This window comes from Pleurodeles waltl, chromosome 3_2, assembly GCF_031143425.1.
Source record: "Pleurodeles waltl isolate 20211129_DDA chromosome 3_2, aPleWal1.hap1.20221129, whole genome shotgun sequence".
NCBI lineage: Eukaryota > Metazoa > Chordata > Amphibia > Caudata > Salamandridae > Pleurodeles > Pleurodeles waltl.
In genome coordinates, this window is record NC_090441.1 from 85559371 (window position 1) to 85577877 (window position 18507).

At 50.6% G+C, this 18507-nt stretch overlaps 1 protein-coding gene across 1 annotated transcript in view; it reads left to right on the forward strand.

The window, feature by feature from the left end:
- HSF5 (heat shock transcription factor 5) overlaps positions 1 to 18507 on the forward strand; it is a 333431-nt gene that overhangs the window by 82411 nt on the left and 232513 nt on the right. The window contains exon 3 of the mRNA XM_069226508.1: positions 9607 to 9633. Coding sequence (XP_069082609.1) covers positions 9607 to 9633 — 27 coding nt within the window. The remainder of the gene's footprint in view (positions 1 to 9606; positions 9634 to 18507) is intronic.

Here is an 18507-nt window from a genome sequence, read left to right on the forward strand (position 1 = left end):
GAGGCCACCGCCATCATCCACGCTGGCCAAGAGGCCACCGCCATCATCCCCGCTGGGACAGAGAGGACCGCCAGCACGAGCCCCGCTGGGACAGAGAGGACCGCCAGCACAAGCCCTGCTGGGCTAGAGAGGACTGCCAGCACAAGCCCCGCTGGGACAGAGAGGACCGCCAGCAGAAGCCCTGCTGGGCTAGAGAGTACCGCCAGCACAAGCCCCGCTGGGCTAGAGAGGACCACCAGCACAAGCCCCGCTGGGACTTCGCTGGGCTAGAGAGGACCGCCAGCACAAGCCCCGCTGGGACAGAGAGGACCGCCAGCACAAGGCCTGCTGGGACTTAGAGGACCGCCAGCAGCTGAGTCACTGCAAAGGAGCCTGCCGCCTCAAGCACCGCTGAACAGGGCACCGCTGCCTCAAGCACCGCTGAACAGGGCACCGCCGCCTCAAGCACCGCTGAACAGGGCTCCGCCGCTCCAAGCACCGCTGAACAGGGCACCACCGCCTCAAGCACCGATGGCCCATGAGCGCCAAGGGCACTGACGCTACTCAGTCCATCACGAGCAGGATGAAGCACTCTGGGCACCATGCCCCCTCCAGAACCAGTGGAGAGATACATCCACTACCTCTGTCCTTAGCAGGATGAAGCACTCTGGGCACCATGCCCCCTCCAGAACCAGTGGAGAGATATATCCACTATCTCTGTCCTTAGCAGGATGAAGCACTCTGGGCACAGAGCCCCCTCCAGAACCAGTGGAGACTGTCATCTACTACCTCTGTCCTTAGCAGGATGAAGCACTCTGGGCACCATGCCCCCTCCAGAACCAGTGGAGAGATACATCCACTACCTCTGTCCTTAGCAGGATGGAGCACTCTTGGCACAAGGCCCCCTCCAGAACCAGTGGAGACTGTCATCCACTTGAGAGACTGTGGCTTTGCACTCCCCAGGATGGAACAGTGGGCAACCCACCCACTGTAGAGACTTGAGAGACTGTGGCTTTTCACTCCCCAGGATGGAACAGTGGGCAACCCACCCACTGTAGAGACTTGAGAGACTGTGGCTGTCTTTGTTGGCGGTTTCCGCCACGGTCGTAATTGCAATTTTTTTACCGCCGGCCTGTTGGCGGTCTTACTGCCGCTTTAACACCGACCGCCAGGGTTGTAATGACCACCATAGTGTTAAATCCTGCTGGAGTGTCAAGAACTACTTGACCTCGTGTTAAAGCTACAGGAACACACCAAGCTAAAAGAGGCTTATTCCTGCAACTGCCCAGCTGACTAGTGGCACTCCTTTGGTGGATTGGGACATCATCAGGCGAAGGAGCAGTGGCACTGGAGCACGAGGGGGCTGCATCCCACATGGCCATGGAGGGCCACACTACGGACTCAGACTTCAGCAGTGGGACGGAGGGCGAGGGGAGCTCCACGGCGGGGACAGGAGCTGAGACAAGCGACACGGGCTCGTCCTCTGATGGGAGCTCCCTTGTGGTGGCGGCAACATCTGTGTCCCCCCCCCCCATCTACAGGTACAGCCCTCACCCCCCCTACCAGCACCGCCCTCCCAGCAGCCCCTCAGCCTTTGCCCCGTGCCCACTCACCCGGGAGGTTGGGCATTACCTTCGCCCCAGGCACCTCAGCCCCTGCCCCAGTCACCCCTGCTGCCCTCAGTGAGGAGGCCGTTGACCTCCTCAGGTCTCTCACTGTTGGGCAGTCTACCATTTTGAATGCCATCCAGGGTGTAGAAAGGCAGTTGCAACAAACAAATGCATTCCTGGAGGGCATTCATTCTGGTCAGGTGGCTCTTCAGCAAGCATTTCAGACTCTGGCCTCAGCACTGATGGCAGCCATTGTCCCTGTCTCTAGCCTCCCCCCTCCAACTTCCTCCACCCAGACCCAATCCCCTGTACCCCAGCCTATCACAAGCACACCTACAGACCAGCATGCACACACGTCAACACACAAGGGAAGCTCTGGCAAACATAAGCCCCACACATCCCACAGGCACTCACGCAAGCATCACATGCAGACACACCAACATCCACTGCCTCCAATGTGTCCCCCTCCTCCTCGTCTCCCTCCTCTCTCCCAGTCTTGTCTACACTCACACCTGCATGCACTACATCTACAGCCACTACTGCCATCACCAGCACACCCACCACCACACCCCGCTCATGTTCAGTCACCACCCCCACTACCATTCACACGTCCCCTGTGTCCTCTCCCAGTGTGTCTGTGACACCACCTCCCAAGATACACAAACGCAGGCACACACCCACCCAACAGCCATCCACCTCAAGACAGCCTCCAGCCCATGTACCTTCACCCAAAGTCAGCAAACGAACACCTCCTACAACCACAACCTCTTCTTCCACTCCCAAACCCCCTCCAGCTACCCGTCCCAGTGTCTCCCAAAAACTTTTCCTGTCCGACCTTGACCTCTTTCCCACACCTCCCCCACCCCGTCCGTCTCCTAGGTCCCGAATTAGCACCTCAGCCACAACATCTCCGGGACCAGTGGTGCCTGTAGTCACCTGAATCTGGAGTGCACCGGCCACCAGGGCAGCCAGTGTGGCTTGGAGCCACAGCACGGACAGTCCCCCACCTGTGAAGCATCAAAAGTTGGCCAGTGCCCGGCGGGAGGGGGGGAAGACTCCAGCCACCAAAGCCGCTCCCAGGGGTCCCAGTGGGAGTGTGGAGTCAGCTGTGACACCTTCCAAGGTGGGGAAGGGCCACAAGAAACCAGGAAAGTCTGGGAAGAGCAGCATCGTGGAGGAGACCGCCATCATCCCCGCTGCCCAGGAGGCCACAGCCATCATCCCCGCTGGCCAGGAGGCCACCTCCATCATCCCTGCTGCCCAGGAGGCCACTGCCATCATCCCCGCTGCCCAGGAGGCCACAGCCATCATCCCCGCTGCCCAGGAGGCCACCGCCATCATCCACGCTGGCCAAGAGGCCACCGCCATCATCCCCGCTGGGACAGAGAGGACCGCCAGCACGATCCCCGCTGGGACAGAGAGGACCGCCAGCACAAGCCCTGCTGGGCTAGAGAGGACTGCCAGCACAAGCCCCGCTGGGACAGAGAGGACCGCCAGCAGAAGCCCTGCTGGGCTAGAGAGTACCGCCAGCACAAGCCCCGCTGGGCTAGAGAGGACCACCAGCACAAGCCCCGCTGGGACTTCGCTGGGCTAGAGAGGACCGCCAGCACAAGCCCCGCTGGGACAGAGAGGACCGCCAGCACAAGGCCCGCTGGGACTTAGAGGACCGCCAGCAGCTGAGTCACTGCAAAGGAGCCTGCCGCCTCAAGCACCGCTGAACAGGGCACCGCTGCCTCAAGCACCGCTGAACAGGGCACCGCCGCCTCAAGCACCGCTGAACAGGGCTCCGCCGCTCCAAGCACCGCTGAACAGGGCACCACCGCCTCAAGCACCGATGGCCCATGAGCGCCAAGGGCACTGACGCTACTCAGTCCATCACGAGCAGGATGAAGCACTCTGGGCACCATGCCCCCTCCAGAACCAGTGGAGAGATACATCCACTACCTCTGTCCTTAGCAGGATGAAGCACTCTGGGCACCATGCCCCCTCCAGAACCAGTGGAGAGATATATCCACTATCTCTGTCCTTAGCAGGATGAAGCACTCTGGGCACAGAGCCCCCTCCAGAACCAGTGGAGACTGTCATCTACTACCTCTGTCCTTAGCAGGATGAAGCACTCTGGGCACCATGCCCCCTCCAGAACCAGTGGAGAGATACATCCACTACCTCTGTCCTTAGCAGGATGGAGCACTCTTGGCACAAGGCCCCCTCCAGAACCAGTGGAGACTGTCATCCACTTGAGAGACTGTGGCTTTGCACTCCCCAGGATGGAACAGTGGGCAACCCACCCACTGTAGAGACTTGAGAGACTGTGGCTTTTCACTCCCCAGGATGGAACAGTGGGCAACCCACCCACTGTAGAGACTTGAGAGACTGTGGCTGTCTTTGTTGGCGGTTTCCGCCACGGTCGTAATTGCAATTTTTTTACCGCCGGCCTGTTGGCGGTCTTACTGCCGCTTTAACACCGACCGCCAGGGTTGTAATGACCACCATAGTGTTAAATCCTGCTGGAGTGTCAAGAACTACTTGACCTCGTGTTAAAGCTACAGGAACACACCAAGCTAAAAGAGGCTTATTCCTGCAACTGCCCAGCTGACTAGTGGCACTCCTTTGGTGGATTGGGACTAAAAAAGAACTACATTCAAAAGGTAAAATCTTTGGCCATGACAATTGTATCTGACCCACACTCCATGAGGGATGGTGTGAAATTGTGCCTGGTTCATATTTTACAACAACATTTGACTATTGTTGCCACTTTGTCCTTCTTGGCGCCATTTCTGCTCACAATTTGAAAAATCCATAGCTATGTTTTCCCTTATTGAATCTTTTGTGTAATTTGGTTTATTAAATGTTACCGTATGTTTCTAATTCATTTTGGGATCTTTATTGTTTTGTATTGCAGCCTTGTTATTGGCTTAGTACTTAGCCACAGCTAGACGGGGGTGATCTCAAGATAATTCAGTGGCTTTTAAGAGTTCACCCTAACAAAGGTTGTGATCATTACTTAAGATGGTTAGTCACCTTCCTCAGTAAATACCTCACATTTTCACACTCACCATAAGACGAAATTGTAGAGTGGCTCAGCATGTTGTTGAAAACAAAGATTGACAGGTATCTTTGGGAATGGTTTTGACAAACACTATGAAATATGGAGTGTTCTAGGACATGATATGCATTAGCTTTGTTCATTGTTTCATTTGTTATGTCTTACAGATTATTTTGAGTGCTTAAACAGATTTTTGTATACTCCTAACAAAGAGCATTTAAATAGCTTCAAATGCATTCTTACTAACATAATTACTTTGTTCAAATCTCTGAATAATTAATCTTGAAACCTACAATCTTTATCCTACAAAGCATGAAGTAATAACAAAAATGAATGTTACAATAAAAAAGATATGAAATAAAAGTATAACATAATTTCAGAGTATTTATCAAATGAGACATCAAGGAAGCACTGAAAAGTAGCTCAGTGGTTCATGCTTTGGATGGCACAGCTTTTGTTTGTTATAGATACTGCCTTTCAGCAAGCTTGTTGTGGCCTAGGCGTGCACTTACACAGGTGATTGTATTTCACATCAAAAAGAAAAACAATGTGACTCAAAAATACAATTACCTACAAAATCAGGTTAAAAAAATCACATTTTAGTGCCATATATAAAATACAGTAATTTTACCACCAATAACATAGTAATGAAAAATATCGTACAGAAATCGTATTTGTTATACAAATATGTAGAACAATAATACATTTTCCATATAAAAAAATGGAAAGCTACAATAATATCAACAACATTAATGCTAACAACAAATATATTGATAAACTTATTTTAAAAAATCATACATAAATGCATAAGACACCAAAATAAGAAATATATTTCTGATGGATACAACTACCTGTGGATTCCTCACCTATTGAATACTCCCATTGCGCCAGCATTCAACGGAAATCTTCTTCCTAGCTTCTGCACGTCGACGAGGACGTCACAATTGCCCATGTGGCGCCGTCTGACGTCATACAGGCAATAAGAGGTCCTCGCCGACGTCAGTTCCCTTTTTTTCCATGCCATTCGAACGACGGTTATTCTTCGAGGGAGCTACTGTTACTACTCGACGTAGTTACAGTTATTTTTGCTGTTTTTTGCTTTGAGACAGTTACAGTGTCGCAAAGAAAGTCAGGATTCAAGCCCTGCAAAGAGTGCGGTGGCAAAATGTTGGTTACGGACCCACATTCTGACTGTTTGTGGTGTCTTAGTTCCGACCACCACGTTGACAAGTGTGACTCTTGTCAACGTATGAATCCAAAGGCCTTAAAAGAACGTGAGGCCAAGCTTTTTTTGGCGAATTCAAAGAAAAAGGAGAAAAGACATCACCACAAGTCGTCTTCACCGAAGTCGCATCGGCGTCATCGGGACTCCCGGCGTCGTCGAGAATCTCGACGCCGGTCGAGTAGGGAGAGGTTGCGATCGAGATCACCTTCAACTCGACGTCAGAAGACTTGGGAAGTTAGTCCCACCGTCTCTCCCCAACCGCAGACGCCGTTGGCATCTCAGACTTTCCCGACTTCGCCGACGTCGCCTGTTAATCCTCCTTCTGTGTTCGAAGTTGCACGGCGTCAAGAGTTTTCTCCAACTTTGCAGACGTCGGGACCGGTGTCGACGTCACCTCCAACTCAGGCACCTCAGTACCCGGCTTTCCCAGCCCCTGGAGCCGATAGTTCCGCATTCTTGAATGCGATGTTCTCCATCTTTCAACAGATGGCTCCAGGTGGTGGACCGGCTGGTCCTTCGGGCCTTTTGGCTTTCAATATGGGTGCTCCGGCTCCGCTACGACTGGCACCCTTTATGCCCTTTCTTCCCTTGGGAAATGTGGGCTTGGCGCCGGTGTCGGCGCCTGTGGCGTCAGCGTCTCAGCCAGCGACGCCGAGTAGACCTGCACCGGCCCCGGAACAGTCTTCTGTCCGTCCTACTCCTCGTTCGGCGCCGGTGTCTCCGCCGCCCGCCAGAATCAGAATCACCCCCTTAGTGTAGAAACTCTCAACACATTCCTCCAATTAATTATATATTTACATTTAAAACTTAAAACAATATCCTTGACCATGTTTCTTCTACAGACAGTTCTACTGAAAAAGCTACTACATACACGTATTGCAAAAGAAGATATTTTCAACGTTTAATTGAAAATCTGGAAAACCCAAGAAGACAACTTATAAGTGTTAAATCTACAGTTTAATAAAATAATGGAAATAAATTGAATTTAACATCTCCAACATGTTCCACCAAATCTGTTTTTATTAATTTTATATGATTTACTTATCCCAGAATATTTGCTGAGCAAGTTACAGGACACCTGAAAAAGAGAAACCTTGGTTAACATTTATGGGTTGTGCCTGTTCTAAAAGCAGTGATATAAAAACACACACTCTGGAACTGAATTACCTATTATTCATATGGATGCAGTGGGAGAACCACCATAATGAAGCCATTGAAAATGTAAGTGAGGACTACTATCCATTATCACTGCCTAAGATGGAATGGAATGGAATAATGCTTATAGAGCTTGAATGTTCACCCCAGAGGGCATTTTCCTTGTGACAAACAAAAACAGACTTTTGACCAGGTATAGAGAAACTGAATAGCCAATTAAAAGACTTAGAACCCAATGTAGAGTCTGTCGGACAAGATACTCTATCACAAATGCGTTGGGAGAACCCTGCCTGCCATACACTCACTGCACCTGCCTCATTTACAGTTGGGTGGACCTTGCTGGCTCCATTAATGGAATAATTTCCTTTGACTGCCTGATGGACTGTGGTCTGTTGGAGAAGGGACATTACACTGTCTATTCTATTTAGGGTGAAGGTGTAATGCCTTTTCTCTCTCAAAGGATCTCCCTTGATAATCATAAGCACTGAATAGTGCTGCCTACGTGCCTGCCTATGTGCGGGGACCCCGGAACACGTTTTTCAAAGTCACATTTCTGTAGTATCTTTGCCTTAAGTAAAAAAAGACAGGCAAAACATGTGACAAAAATAATACTTTTGCAGGCTAAAGGTAGGTTATTTTGCCAATTCCATCAATTGGCCATAAAACAGGTAGAAATATATATCCTTCACAAGCTCTTTTTGTTCAGTTTTAAAGTGAAGGACAGGGAAGGATAGGGCAATGTAACTGTATGGAACACTGCACCTTTAAGGAAACGTTGGCCTTCAGTGTCCCACCATGCCCTGCAGATGACAGTTTAGTCAATTTTTTTCTCCAGCTCCTGCCGACAGGATCATGAGGTACACATAATTTTCATCAAAACCATTGTTGCACTGGGTTATGCCCCAGCAGTATGCCTGGATTTTTTGCTTTTCTGATCACCCAGTTTTTGGGCATTTTACTTTGGTGAGCCTCACTCCCCCACCGTAATCATTCGGTAAACTGACTATGCGTGTTTACCGCCAGTGTCCACCTTTGAAGTTAAAGCTGCTGCGATGCAGCAAGGGTAAGGGGCACTTGTCTGGTTACACGTGAACATGTGTGACCACTCGTGTGCACACATGTGCGGGCTCCACGTGGGAGACAACTGTTGTGCGCAGCACAGTGCAATCAGAACTCAGCATGGATAGGTATTCACCAGGGATAGGCCTCATAAGAGTAGTGTACATTATTAGGGAAAGTCAGTGGGCTTTACTGTTTTAACTATAATAGCACTCCATTATACACATAGGGAGGGAACTGCCTTAAAGTGTAGTTGTTCTTCTCCTTGGCCTACAGAGACCATTGACATCTTAAAATAGAGTGTAACCTGTCAGAGAAAATCACATTTCTAACTTTCAAAATGATATCTGTACATCTTGTCAGTCATTCCGAGATTACATGTTTTCCTGGCTCAGTTCAGGATCAGAGCCCAAGCCTGTTGTCACCCTGCTGTATCCAGTAATTACATTTTCTCCAGCAGCAGGAACAAAGGCTGCACCCAAACAAAAGGAGCAATTAGCACTACTTCTAGCTCCTGAGGAGGAAAGGGATGGGACAGGATGACCTGTATCAATCACCCAGCTGTCACACTGTGCCAGGGATGGGCTTGCAAAGTACAGTGCCCGGACAACTGGAGCCAAACCACCAGGGGGCCACCTTTAAAAGTCTAGAGTGCAAATCCCTACCAGTGATGTCAGCGAGGGGTGGAGCTGAGACCCAAGGAGCAGATGTGACCAGTGGCTCCTTGATGCCATTTTGGACTGTCTCAACAGGCTGTGCCAGGGACAGGGGTAGAGAGGTGATGTGGATACCCAAGATTAATTAGCGATGCCTGTCTTCTGGAACCTTTCTCTTCCCTTTATAAACTCTAACGCAAGTGGAAGACGCTCTCTTGCATGCAGATTTTCCAACTACTGTGCTGCTGGACCCTGAGATTGCCATAGAGAACTGGAAGGAGGAACCCCCTGACCCTGACTCAGAACTCTGTCCAGCTAACCCCAGGACCAATGTATCTTCCCAAGGGCCAGTGAGGCTGGCCCCCTTACTGCTCGTGAGGACCAGTTGGGGGAAGCCATGGAGTTCTCCGCCCACCAACAAAGCTACAGAGGAGAACTGATGCAGGAAGCCTGGAAGACCAGCTTTTGGAGGACTGCAACGCTTTGGAGGTGAGGAGAGTTGTTGCCCCTGGTGCATAGAGCTCGCCACCAGGTTTAAAATGAGCCTAGAATCATCCAAATAGGCCCAATGTGGCCTGGATTATGGCATTTTAAAGTTTGGTGACCTTTGACCTACTGTCCTGCCTCAGAACTCATGGGGCTCCGCTGCTGTGCTAATAATTTCCCGCGGGTGGACTAGAACCCAGTGCAAGAAACCTGAATTGATCTCCTTGGGGGAGAGGGCGTGAGTGGCATCTCCTCCTCATGTTCTTGTCTCGCCCGAGACCCCATTCCGTTGGTGGATTTATGATAATGGGGACCAGGACCCCATCTCTGGACCCCAGGAACCTCAAGAATGCGAGTAAGCGCTGTCGATTTTCCCCACTCTGTCAGGAGGGACCCAGGACCCCATCCCAGGGCCCCGTAAGGCTACGGGAGGAGACATGTACAACTCACTTCTCCCCGCTCTAGCGGACTGACGCACAGAAGCTCTGTGGGCTCCCACAATGGCACACAGTGGTGCTTGATGCAGGGAACCGGTGAGGGCAGCTATGGCTAGGTTCCCCGTGCTGCTCTCCAACATGGCAAGCTCGGAAGTGCCTGTGTGGGAGCGGGCATCCCCCCATTAAGAGAGGAACATGGTATGAGGCCGCTTAGGAAGGAGAGAAACACAACAATAAAATCACCATAGCTCTCCCTGGCTCAGGGGAGAGCTGATACTATGATATTCACCTCTCCTTGGAGACTCACCCCATAATGCTTTGCTGGGCCTTTTATTTCAAATCAATTTTTGCACATATCTTCCCCTATGCGCAGTACGACATGCTCTTGCTCCTTGGATCATCTTCTGGGTCCGCACCCTAGGTTGGGGAAAGCCCCAAATTCATCATCCTCCCTGCTTTTACTTTCATTTTCAAGCTCTCCCATTGCTGAATCTTTTGTTCTACAGCCAGCAGTAGTTTGCTCTCTATGGGCCTTGTGTTTGGTGACAGTTTTAAAAACCTGGAGGGTCTAAAATGTGCTGTTTATTTGGTGACGCCCTCTAGCTGTTGTTTGGCTTATACTGCAATGCTTTTTCATGTGGTTATGCTCTCTAGGGGCTGAATGTATGGTTACACTGCAGTGTTTTCTGCCATCTTGTTTTCATGTGGTTACACCCTCCTTGGGCTGATTATATGGTTACATTACAATGCTCTTCACCATGCTATTTTTACTGTGATGCCCTCTAGGGGCTTTTCTGTCTATTACAGTCTAATGCCAAATATTTGAAAGGCACAAACACAAAGTTTCTTTCTGATAAATGTTTTTATTGAGTTTTCATCATGATTGTATATGTTTTATTGATCCATCATTAGTGCAATTATAATAATGATTCATGCCAGAGTAATATCTTTACTCCACCATGACTGTTGGAATTCTCTTCATATGTCCTCCAGGGGGTCACTAATGATTACACAATGTCATCTATGGTATGTTCCACCCACCATTTGTAAATTTTTGCTTAGCATTTAGTAGTGTGCACATTCTAAATGTACTTCTCTTTTTTTTCCAAAGCAGTGGGAAATGATATCCCAGTTCTGGTATTGTTGATAACATTTGATAAGTCCAGTTTCGCCACACATTACCTATGCATTAATGCGCAAATATCAGAGCGCAAGGCTGTGAGAGGGATTAAAAGGTTTGGTGGGGTGAACTCTACAAATGGGATAGAAAGCCCTGCACACGTCATGTGAAAGTATTGATCATTGATAAATGTAATGACTGTGTTAGTTAAGGCCAGCTTGCATTTTTTAAATGTGATGTTGGGGTAGGCTTTCACACACAGTGTTCCCACTAGAGTATTACACTATAGGTCTAGGTGTAGGGGTGGGCCCTGCTTTTTGGATGTTGAAGTGATTGGTGGCTCCCAGAAATTCTTGTGCTTACCCAGGCATTGCAGATTTCCTGTGAGGAAACCCACAGTGAGTCAATCTTTTTACAGGCTTTTTACTGCTGTTGGTGCAGCCAGAAACCACTGGACAGGTGGGGCGTGACTGTACCCAGCAGGAAGTGACCCCACCTAAAGATTCCCACCAGAAGGGTGGGAGGTTCCCCAGAAACCTTCCCATGGTGGATGTGCGAGAAAATTGTGGTTCCCATGGTGCCCATTGGTTATCTGGGTTGGAGTGGAAAGCTAGGCCAGGATGGCCTATAGAGATGGGTGGGATGATTATTGCGATTGAAGGTGTAGTGGGTGACCCTGAGGGGATCAGCGGGGGTTGGTGGTGGGGTGGATGGGACTCCCTATATTCCCGGGATGGGTTAGTGGTAGATCCTGAGATGTCGGGTAGGGTAGGCAACTGCACAAGAACAGTGCAGGATGTCATCCTAGGTCTGTTGTCTTCTGTACCTGAGATGGTGGCTGAGGTAATGTGCAGTTGGTAGACCAAACAGGTAGGTCCTGTGAGGTCAGGTTCCGGGACCGAGGGTGGAAGCTCTGCAGCTGGGGGGCTGTGGCCTCAGCACAAGGGAAGGGGTGCAGGGTGTGCTGCCTTAAGCAGGCCCCTGCCTGGTGCATTTCTGGTGTAACAGCTTTGGGAAAACACTCTGAGGCCCCTCGAAGTCCTGGTTCACCAGACAAGGACTCAGTAGGAGGCGACAAGCTCTTGGCTGAATGAAGTTGGTGGGTTCAGCACCCGAGTATGGAGAGGGTTGTCGGGAGGCACTGCCTTAAGCAGGCCCCTGCCTACTGGTGCATTACTGGTGTACCAGCCTTTAGGGGGGTTCACTGGGGCCCCCTGATGTCCTGGGAGCACCAGGCGTTGGACATACCAGGGAGTGCAGTGCCCAGCCAGGTGCAGAAGGTGGTTCTGCCTGCTGTGACCCAACCAGGTAGCCAGGTGAGGGCTATCTTAAGAGATGGAACCCTGTGCTTTGGAGTTTGATGGTATAGTTACTTCTGGTTAGGTAGGTGCTCCGGAAGGGGGAATGACCTTGGTGAGAGTTTGCAGGAGTTTTGGAGGGAGCAGGTCGCTGCCTGATGTATTATTTATGTGTCAGCATTGGGGCTGATGCCCTGGGGCCCCTTGGAGTCCTGGTTTGCCAGGCAAGTCCTCAGTGGGAGGGGACAAACCCTCGGCTGAGTGTGGTGAAAGGAGGCAGTGTGGGCCTTATGGTGACATTTTGAACCTTTCAATAGGGGGACCTGGTTGGTCCCCTGTTGGTCATCATGTCTGTTGACCCAGTGGGGCTGGAGGGAGTCCACAAATGAGGGGTCCCTGTGGTGAGAACTGCCTGGGGTGATTCTTATATAGGAGCTCTAGGTGACTGGGATAGAGTCCGTCCCCTTAAGGGACACAGTCATCCTGAAAGGGTGGTGGCAGCATAGACCCCAGAGTAGCTACTGAGGGTGAGGGTCTGTTCAAGAGGCTTATGTGACTCATTTTGGTTGGGGGTACCGGGGTGTGTCTTCTTCAGAGGTTGGACACCTAGTGACTCATGGGACAGGTTTTAGACCTGTCAGTTGTGTTGTTCAGAGGTGGGACACCTAGTGACTCATGGGACAGGTTTTAGACCTGTCAGTTGTGTTGGCGTCAGTGCAGAGGCACTAGAACCTTGCCAGAAACGGATTGGTGGATGCAGTGTTGCGTGACCCAGGGCAATGGTGGGCCTACGCCTGCTCAGTTCATGTATGTGGTTAGTGTCCAAGATACATCTGATATAGAACCAGAGGGGTTCTTAGTGCAGTCTAGGTTCCCTGTAGGGATCGCCAACCACATGGTTGAGTTAGGTGGGTGGTCTTAGCATAGGAGGGCTAGTGGAAGTGCTTGGTGGCAGCAGACAACTAGCAAGTGATGTGTCTGGTCAGAACCCATTGCCATTTGTTGCTGCTGAGTAGGTAAGAGTACCCAAGAGTGATGGATACCCCTTCCATACTCTCAGCTAACGGCATTGCATGCTGCACTGCGTTCTGCCCCAGCAGTATGCCCAGATTTCTTTCTTTTCTGATCAACGGGTGTTAGACCTGACCCATAAAGGCAGCGGTTCCCCTGGATCTTGAGTTTTTTTCCAGTAGGTTTAGTCGGTTCTTGTCGACCAAGTGCCTAGAGCAGAGTGAAAGCCTACACGCCATCCAAATGGATTGACACTGGCCCTGATGCAAAGGTTTAGAGGTTAGCATGTGTGCATGAAGACGGCCGGGTGGAGTGGTTTCTATAGGGGTTGTGCATGGCCTATAATGATTACCATATGCACATTGACACCTGAATTTTTCCTTTCTAGCTTTCTACGTCGGCAAAGATGTCACTATGGAACGGCTCTGCACGCGACTCTGTCTGATGTCATAAGAAGTCCTCGCCAGCGTGCTCACGTCAGTTCCCTTTTTTCTGCACCTTCGACGCTAACAGTTTTTCTGCCTCTCCAGGTGGTTACACTGTGTCAAGGGAACTTCTTTGTTGAGTATTTCATTGTGCAACCATGTCTCTGCCGAAGAAGTTGGGTTTTAAGCCTTGTAGAGAGTGTGGAGGTCACATGTTATCACTGACCCGCATGAAAATTGCCTTTGGTGCCTGAGTTCCGACCACAACGTCAGGGATGATCTTCTTGTCGGAGTATGAACCCGAAGGCACTGAAGGAAAGAGGGGCTAAACTGTTTCTGGCAAAGGCTAAAAAGGAGAAGCACGGCCAAAGAAGATCCAGGCCGCGAGAGGAGTCATCATCACACAGGTCTTTCAGAAAGCACAATAAGCGGTGCCGCCACAGCTCTCGGCGTTGCTCATCCCAAGATGCAAGCCCTCTGTATTTGCCACCGGCTTCCAAGTCTCAGCACCATTCTACCTGGGAGGTGAGCCCCACCTTATCTCCTCCACAACCGGAGTGGCCTGAGATGTCACCGGCGCCATCTTTGGTTGAGATCTCGGTATTGCCCAAAAGTCCTGTGGCACAGTTCTCTCCTGTTACTTCACATGAACAGGAGGTTGAAGAACAGGATTCAAATCAGGCTCAGCCACCACAGGGATATCCAACCTTTCCAACTCTAGGGGCGGACCCACCTGATTTCTTAAATGCTATGTTCAGCATTTTTAACAGGACGATGGCCCCTTCTAGCCCCATGGGTCCTTTGGCCTTTAACCTCGGAGGAATTCTGGCGCCATATAGGCAGGCTCCATTCATGCCTTTTCTTCCCACAACTCCATATCAGTGGACTGGAATGACGCCGAGAAAGACAACATCTCTTTTGGAGATGGCTGCACCACCGGCACCAATACCGACGTCGGATAAATCACATCCTTCATTGAGTCATTCAACTCCTGCTTGCGGTAATATCCTGGAGCCGACTGCGGCTTCACTGGTGCACCAACAGGCATCCTCGACGTTGGTGCACTCACTATCGCCGCTGCCTCTGGAATCCAGATTGAAATCTAGGAGGAAAGCCTTGAGGCTTTTAGAAGAACAGCAATATTTAGAAGTGCAGCAGGACCTTGAGGAAGGAGAGATCTCTCTGCCTTCTCATGACTTTGAAGGCATTGAGGTGGCAAGTGGGCTGGACGCTTCTCCTGAGTGGGAGTTGTTATCCCCTGCGCCAGAGCCACTACTGCCTTTTAATGAGGCTTTGTCAGAGCCAGTCCTGGATCTGTGATGGAAGCCTGTGACTACTCCAGCTGTTTCAAAAGCCATTGCCAGGAGGTATGGAGCTGCACCAGGTGACCTGCAGTTTCTGAGCCAGCATCGTCCTCTGAAAGACTGGTGGTGCAGGCTTCTTGTTCTTCGAAGGCAGGTCCTGGTTCCTTCCCTTCAACTCCAGCTGACAGGGAATCAAAGCGTATGGAATAATCTGCTAAAAAGATCTTTTCCTCAGGTAGCATGGCTTTGAAGTCAGTAAATGCTACATGTGTATTGGGCAGATATATACATGCACTGATGGTTTCGGCCAAGGAGGTTGTTCCCAAACTGCTGCAGGATGTCCAAGAACATTTTAAAGAGCTGCTTCAGGATAGTCAGGCGGCAGCTAGACAGGTTATCCAATCTGACCTGGATAACGGCAGACTTTCTTGCCAAAGCCATGGGGGCATCAGTTGCCAGAAGGCATGCATGGCTTAGGGGCATGGGGTTCTCCCCTGATGTATAGTCCTCTTTAAGGGATCTCCCTTTTGACGGGTCCAGGTTGTTTGGACAGAAGGCAGACTCTGCCTTAGAAAGGTTTAAAGAAGGTAAACCCACTGCTAAATGATTAGGTCTTTAGACGCTCTCCTTTACCTATAGACCTTTCCGTAGGTTTAGGGGGTTCGGCCGCAGCTCCTTCTTTCATGGGAGGCAGCACTTCCAAAGTCAGCAGCCTGCCAACCTCCTCTATAAATCCTACAGAGGTCGTGGGAGACCTAGGCAGCGTGCTGTTGTCCATCAGCACTCCTCCTCCTCCACTTCAACCTCAATTGGAAACCTTGCAGGAAAGCAGCCGAGTCCTCTCCCCTTACAGGAGCATTTCTGGTGGGTACAACTACCTGTGGATTCCTCACCTTATGAATTGACCCATGCACCAGCATCCCACGGAAAATCTTCTTCCCAGCTCTCCATGTCGACGAGCGCGTCACAATTGCACGGCTCCACACAACTCCGTGTGATGTCACCGTGCCAATAAGAAGTCCTTGCCGGCGTGCTGACGTCAGTTCCCTTTTTTTGTGCCTTTGACGCTAATGGTTTTTTCCTAGCTCTCGCTACTGTTGGAGGTGTTCCATCTTGTTGCTAGTTTCTATCGGTTTCTAGTTACAGTGTCTCCTCTTAGGAAGTCAGTATTCAAGCCATGTCAAGAGTGCGGGCTGCATGTCGGTTACTGACCCTCATGATGATTGCCTTTGGTGTCTGAGCTCTGAGCATGATGTCGAGGAGTGTGTTTCTTGACAGAGTATGAATCCTAAGGCTCTGAAGGAAGGAGAGGCCAAACTCTTTTTGGCGAAGGCAAAGAAGGGGCCAAGAGCCATCGTAGATCCACTTCCCATGCCTCTTCGAAGAGACATAAGAAACGGCGTTGTCACGACTCTCGGTGTCGTTCGGCTCGGAGCCGGTCAAGATCAAGGTCTCCATCACAACTGTGACGTGGGAGGTGAGTCCGACAGTGACTCCACAGCCTCAAAGCCCTGAGGCTTCTCCGGCGCCGTTGGGCTTCGAGGTAGTGGCGCCTCCGGACAGTCCTCAATTTTCACCTGCTGCTCGTGATTCCGATGTTCAGCAAGCACAGGTGCAGCATGGAGATCAGCGGTATCCTGCCTTACCGGCTTCGGGAGCGAATCCGGAGGCATTTTTGAATGCCATGTTCTTGATGTTCAATGCGATGGCCCCTGCTGGTGCACCAGCTGGTCCCACGGGTCCATTAGCATTTTCGTTGGGCTTCCCTGCTCCATACAAGGCGGCGCCGTTTATGCCATTCTATGCGGCTGAGGGTGCCGGACTGGCGCCAATGACGTTGCCTCGAGGCCCTGTGGTTCCCATGACGTCGCCTTCCAGGCCTATGGCGTCAATTTCATCGCCTCGTCAGTCGACGCCGATGGTGGAGCTGCAAGTGTCCTCAACGCCATTGGGATCCACTCCAGCGCTGGATCAGAGTGATGGATTCGACTGAAGCCAAACTTCCTCTCCTGTTCCGCATCAGGTGTTGAAGCCAGTGTCATCGACGTCAGCCAATTCTATGTCGACGCCAAGGTTAGAGACCAGACTGAGGTCTCGTAGAAAGGCCTTGAGACTCTAAGATGAGGAAGAGTACCAAAGGCAGCTGTTGGAAGAGGGGGAGATTGAGGAGCCCTTGGGGGAATATCAAGGGCTGGATTTGGCCAGTGGGCTTGACACATACCCGGAATGGGATTTGTCTTCAACGGGGGAGTTCACAGGGGAGGCGGCCTCCTTTCACACGGTGATTAGAAAGGCAGCAAACTTTTTAGAGCTTCCATTGCCTGCTGCAGAGGTTAAAACAATTTTTTTTAACGGAGGTCCTACACCCTTCTTCGACTTCTGCAAATCCTTTCCTTCCGTTGAGTGATGCTCTTACAGAGCCCATATTAGAGCTTTGGAGGAAGCCTGTATCGTCTCCTGCTGTGAATAGATCTGTGGCACGAAGATACAGAGTGGCGCCTGGAGATCTGTGGTTTTTATTGAAACATCCTACCCCGGAGAGCCTGGTTGTTCAGGCCTCTTGCTCTACTCGGTCTGCTCCAGGCTCATTCCCTGTGATTCCAGGGAATCCAAGCGGATGGAGCAATCCGCACAGAAGAGTTTCGCTTCTTGTAGCATGGCTCTCAAAGCTGCGAATGCTACCTGTGTTCTTGGTTGATATGTCCACGTCCTGATGGACTCTGCGAAGGCTATGGTTCCTGACCTGCCGCAGGATGTTCAGAGACCATTTGGTGAACTTCTCTCTGATGCTCAGGCTGCGGCAAAACAAATAATCCAGTCTAGTCTTGATTCCACGGACGGTAACCAGGGCAATGGGTACATCTATTGCTACCAGGAGGCACGTTTGGTTGAGGTCCTCTGGGTTTTCTTCGGATGTACAGACTACTTTATTGGTTTTGCCCTTTAATGGAGAGAAATTGTTTGGTGATAAAGCAGACTCTGCCCTAGAGCGCTGTAAAGATAGTCGGGCCACAGCAAAGTCTTTGGGTCTGCAAGCCTCCTCTGCTACCCCTTTCAGATCCTTTCGGAGGTTCAGAGGGTTTGGGCGTGGAGCCATTTACTGGGGAAGTCCACAGTCCAGCAGCCTACCAGCCTCCCATATCGATCTTTTAGAGGGCGGAGGAGGGTTCGGACAAGAGGAGCCACCCAGCAGCGCCCTGCACCATCCTCTTCCACTGGAGGACAACAGCAAGGGAAGCAGCCCTAGTTTTCTCCCCTTTATTGACCACACTTTTCCTTTAGGGGAAGAGTACGTCTTTTCTTCACAAAATGGGAGTTAATTACATCAGACTCATGGGTATTAAACATTGTGAGAAAAGGATATGCTCTTCCTTTTCAGGAGTTTCCTCCTCCCATCCCTCCCCGCCCCTCGTTTTGCTCAGAAGACCATCTCCTGTTGTTGCAGCAGGAGGTTCAGATCCTATTGTCAAAAGGTGCGGTGGAGTTGGTTCTAGAGCAGGAAAAGGGTCAGGGTTGTTATTCAAGATACTTCCTGATCCCCAAGAAGGACGGTCGTTTGAGACCAATTCTAGACCTGAGGATTCTGAATGTGTTCCTCAAACAGGAAAAATTCAAGATGCTGACTCTGGCACAGGTACTTCTGGCGTTGAACAGAGAGGATTGGATGGTGTCTGTCGACTTGCAGGATGCTTACTT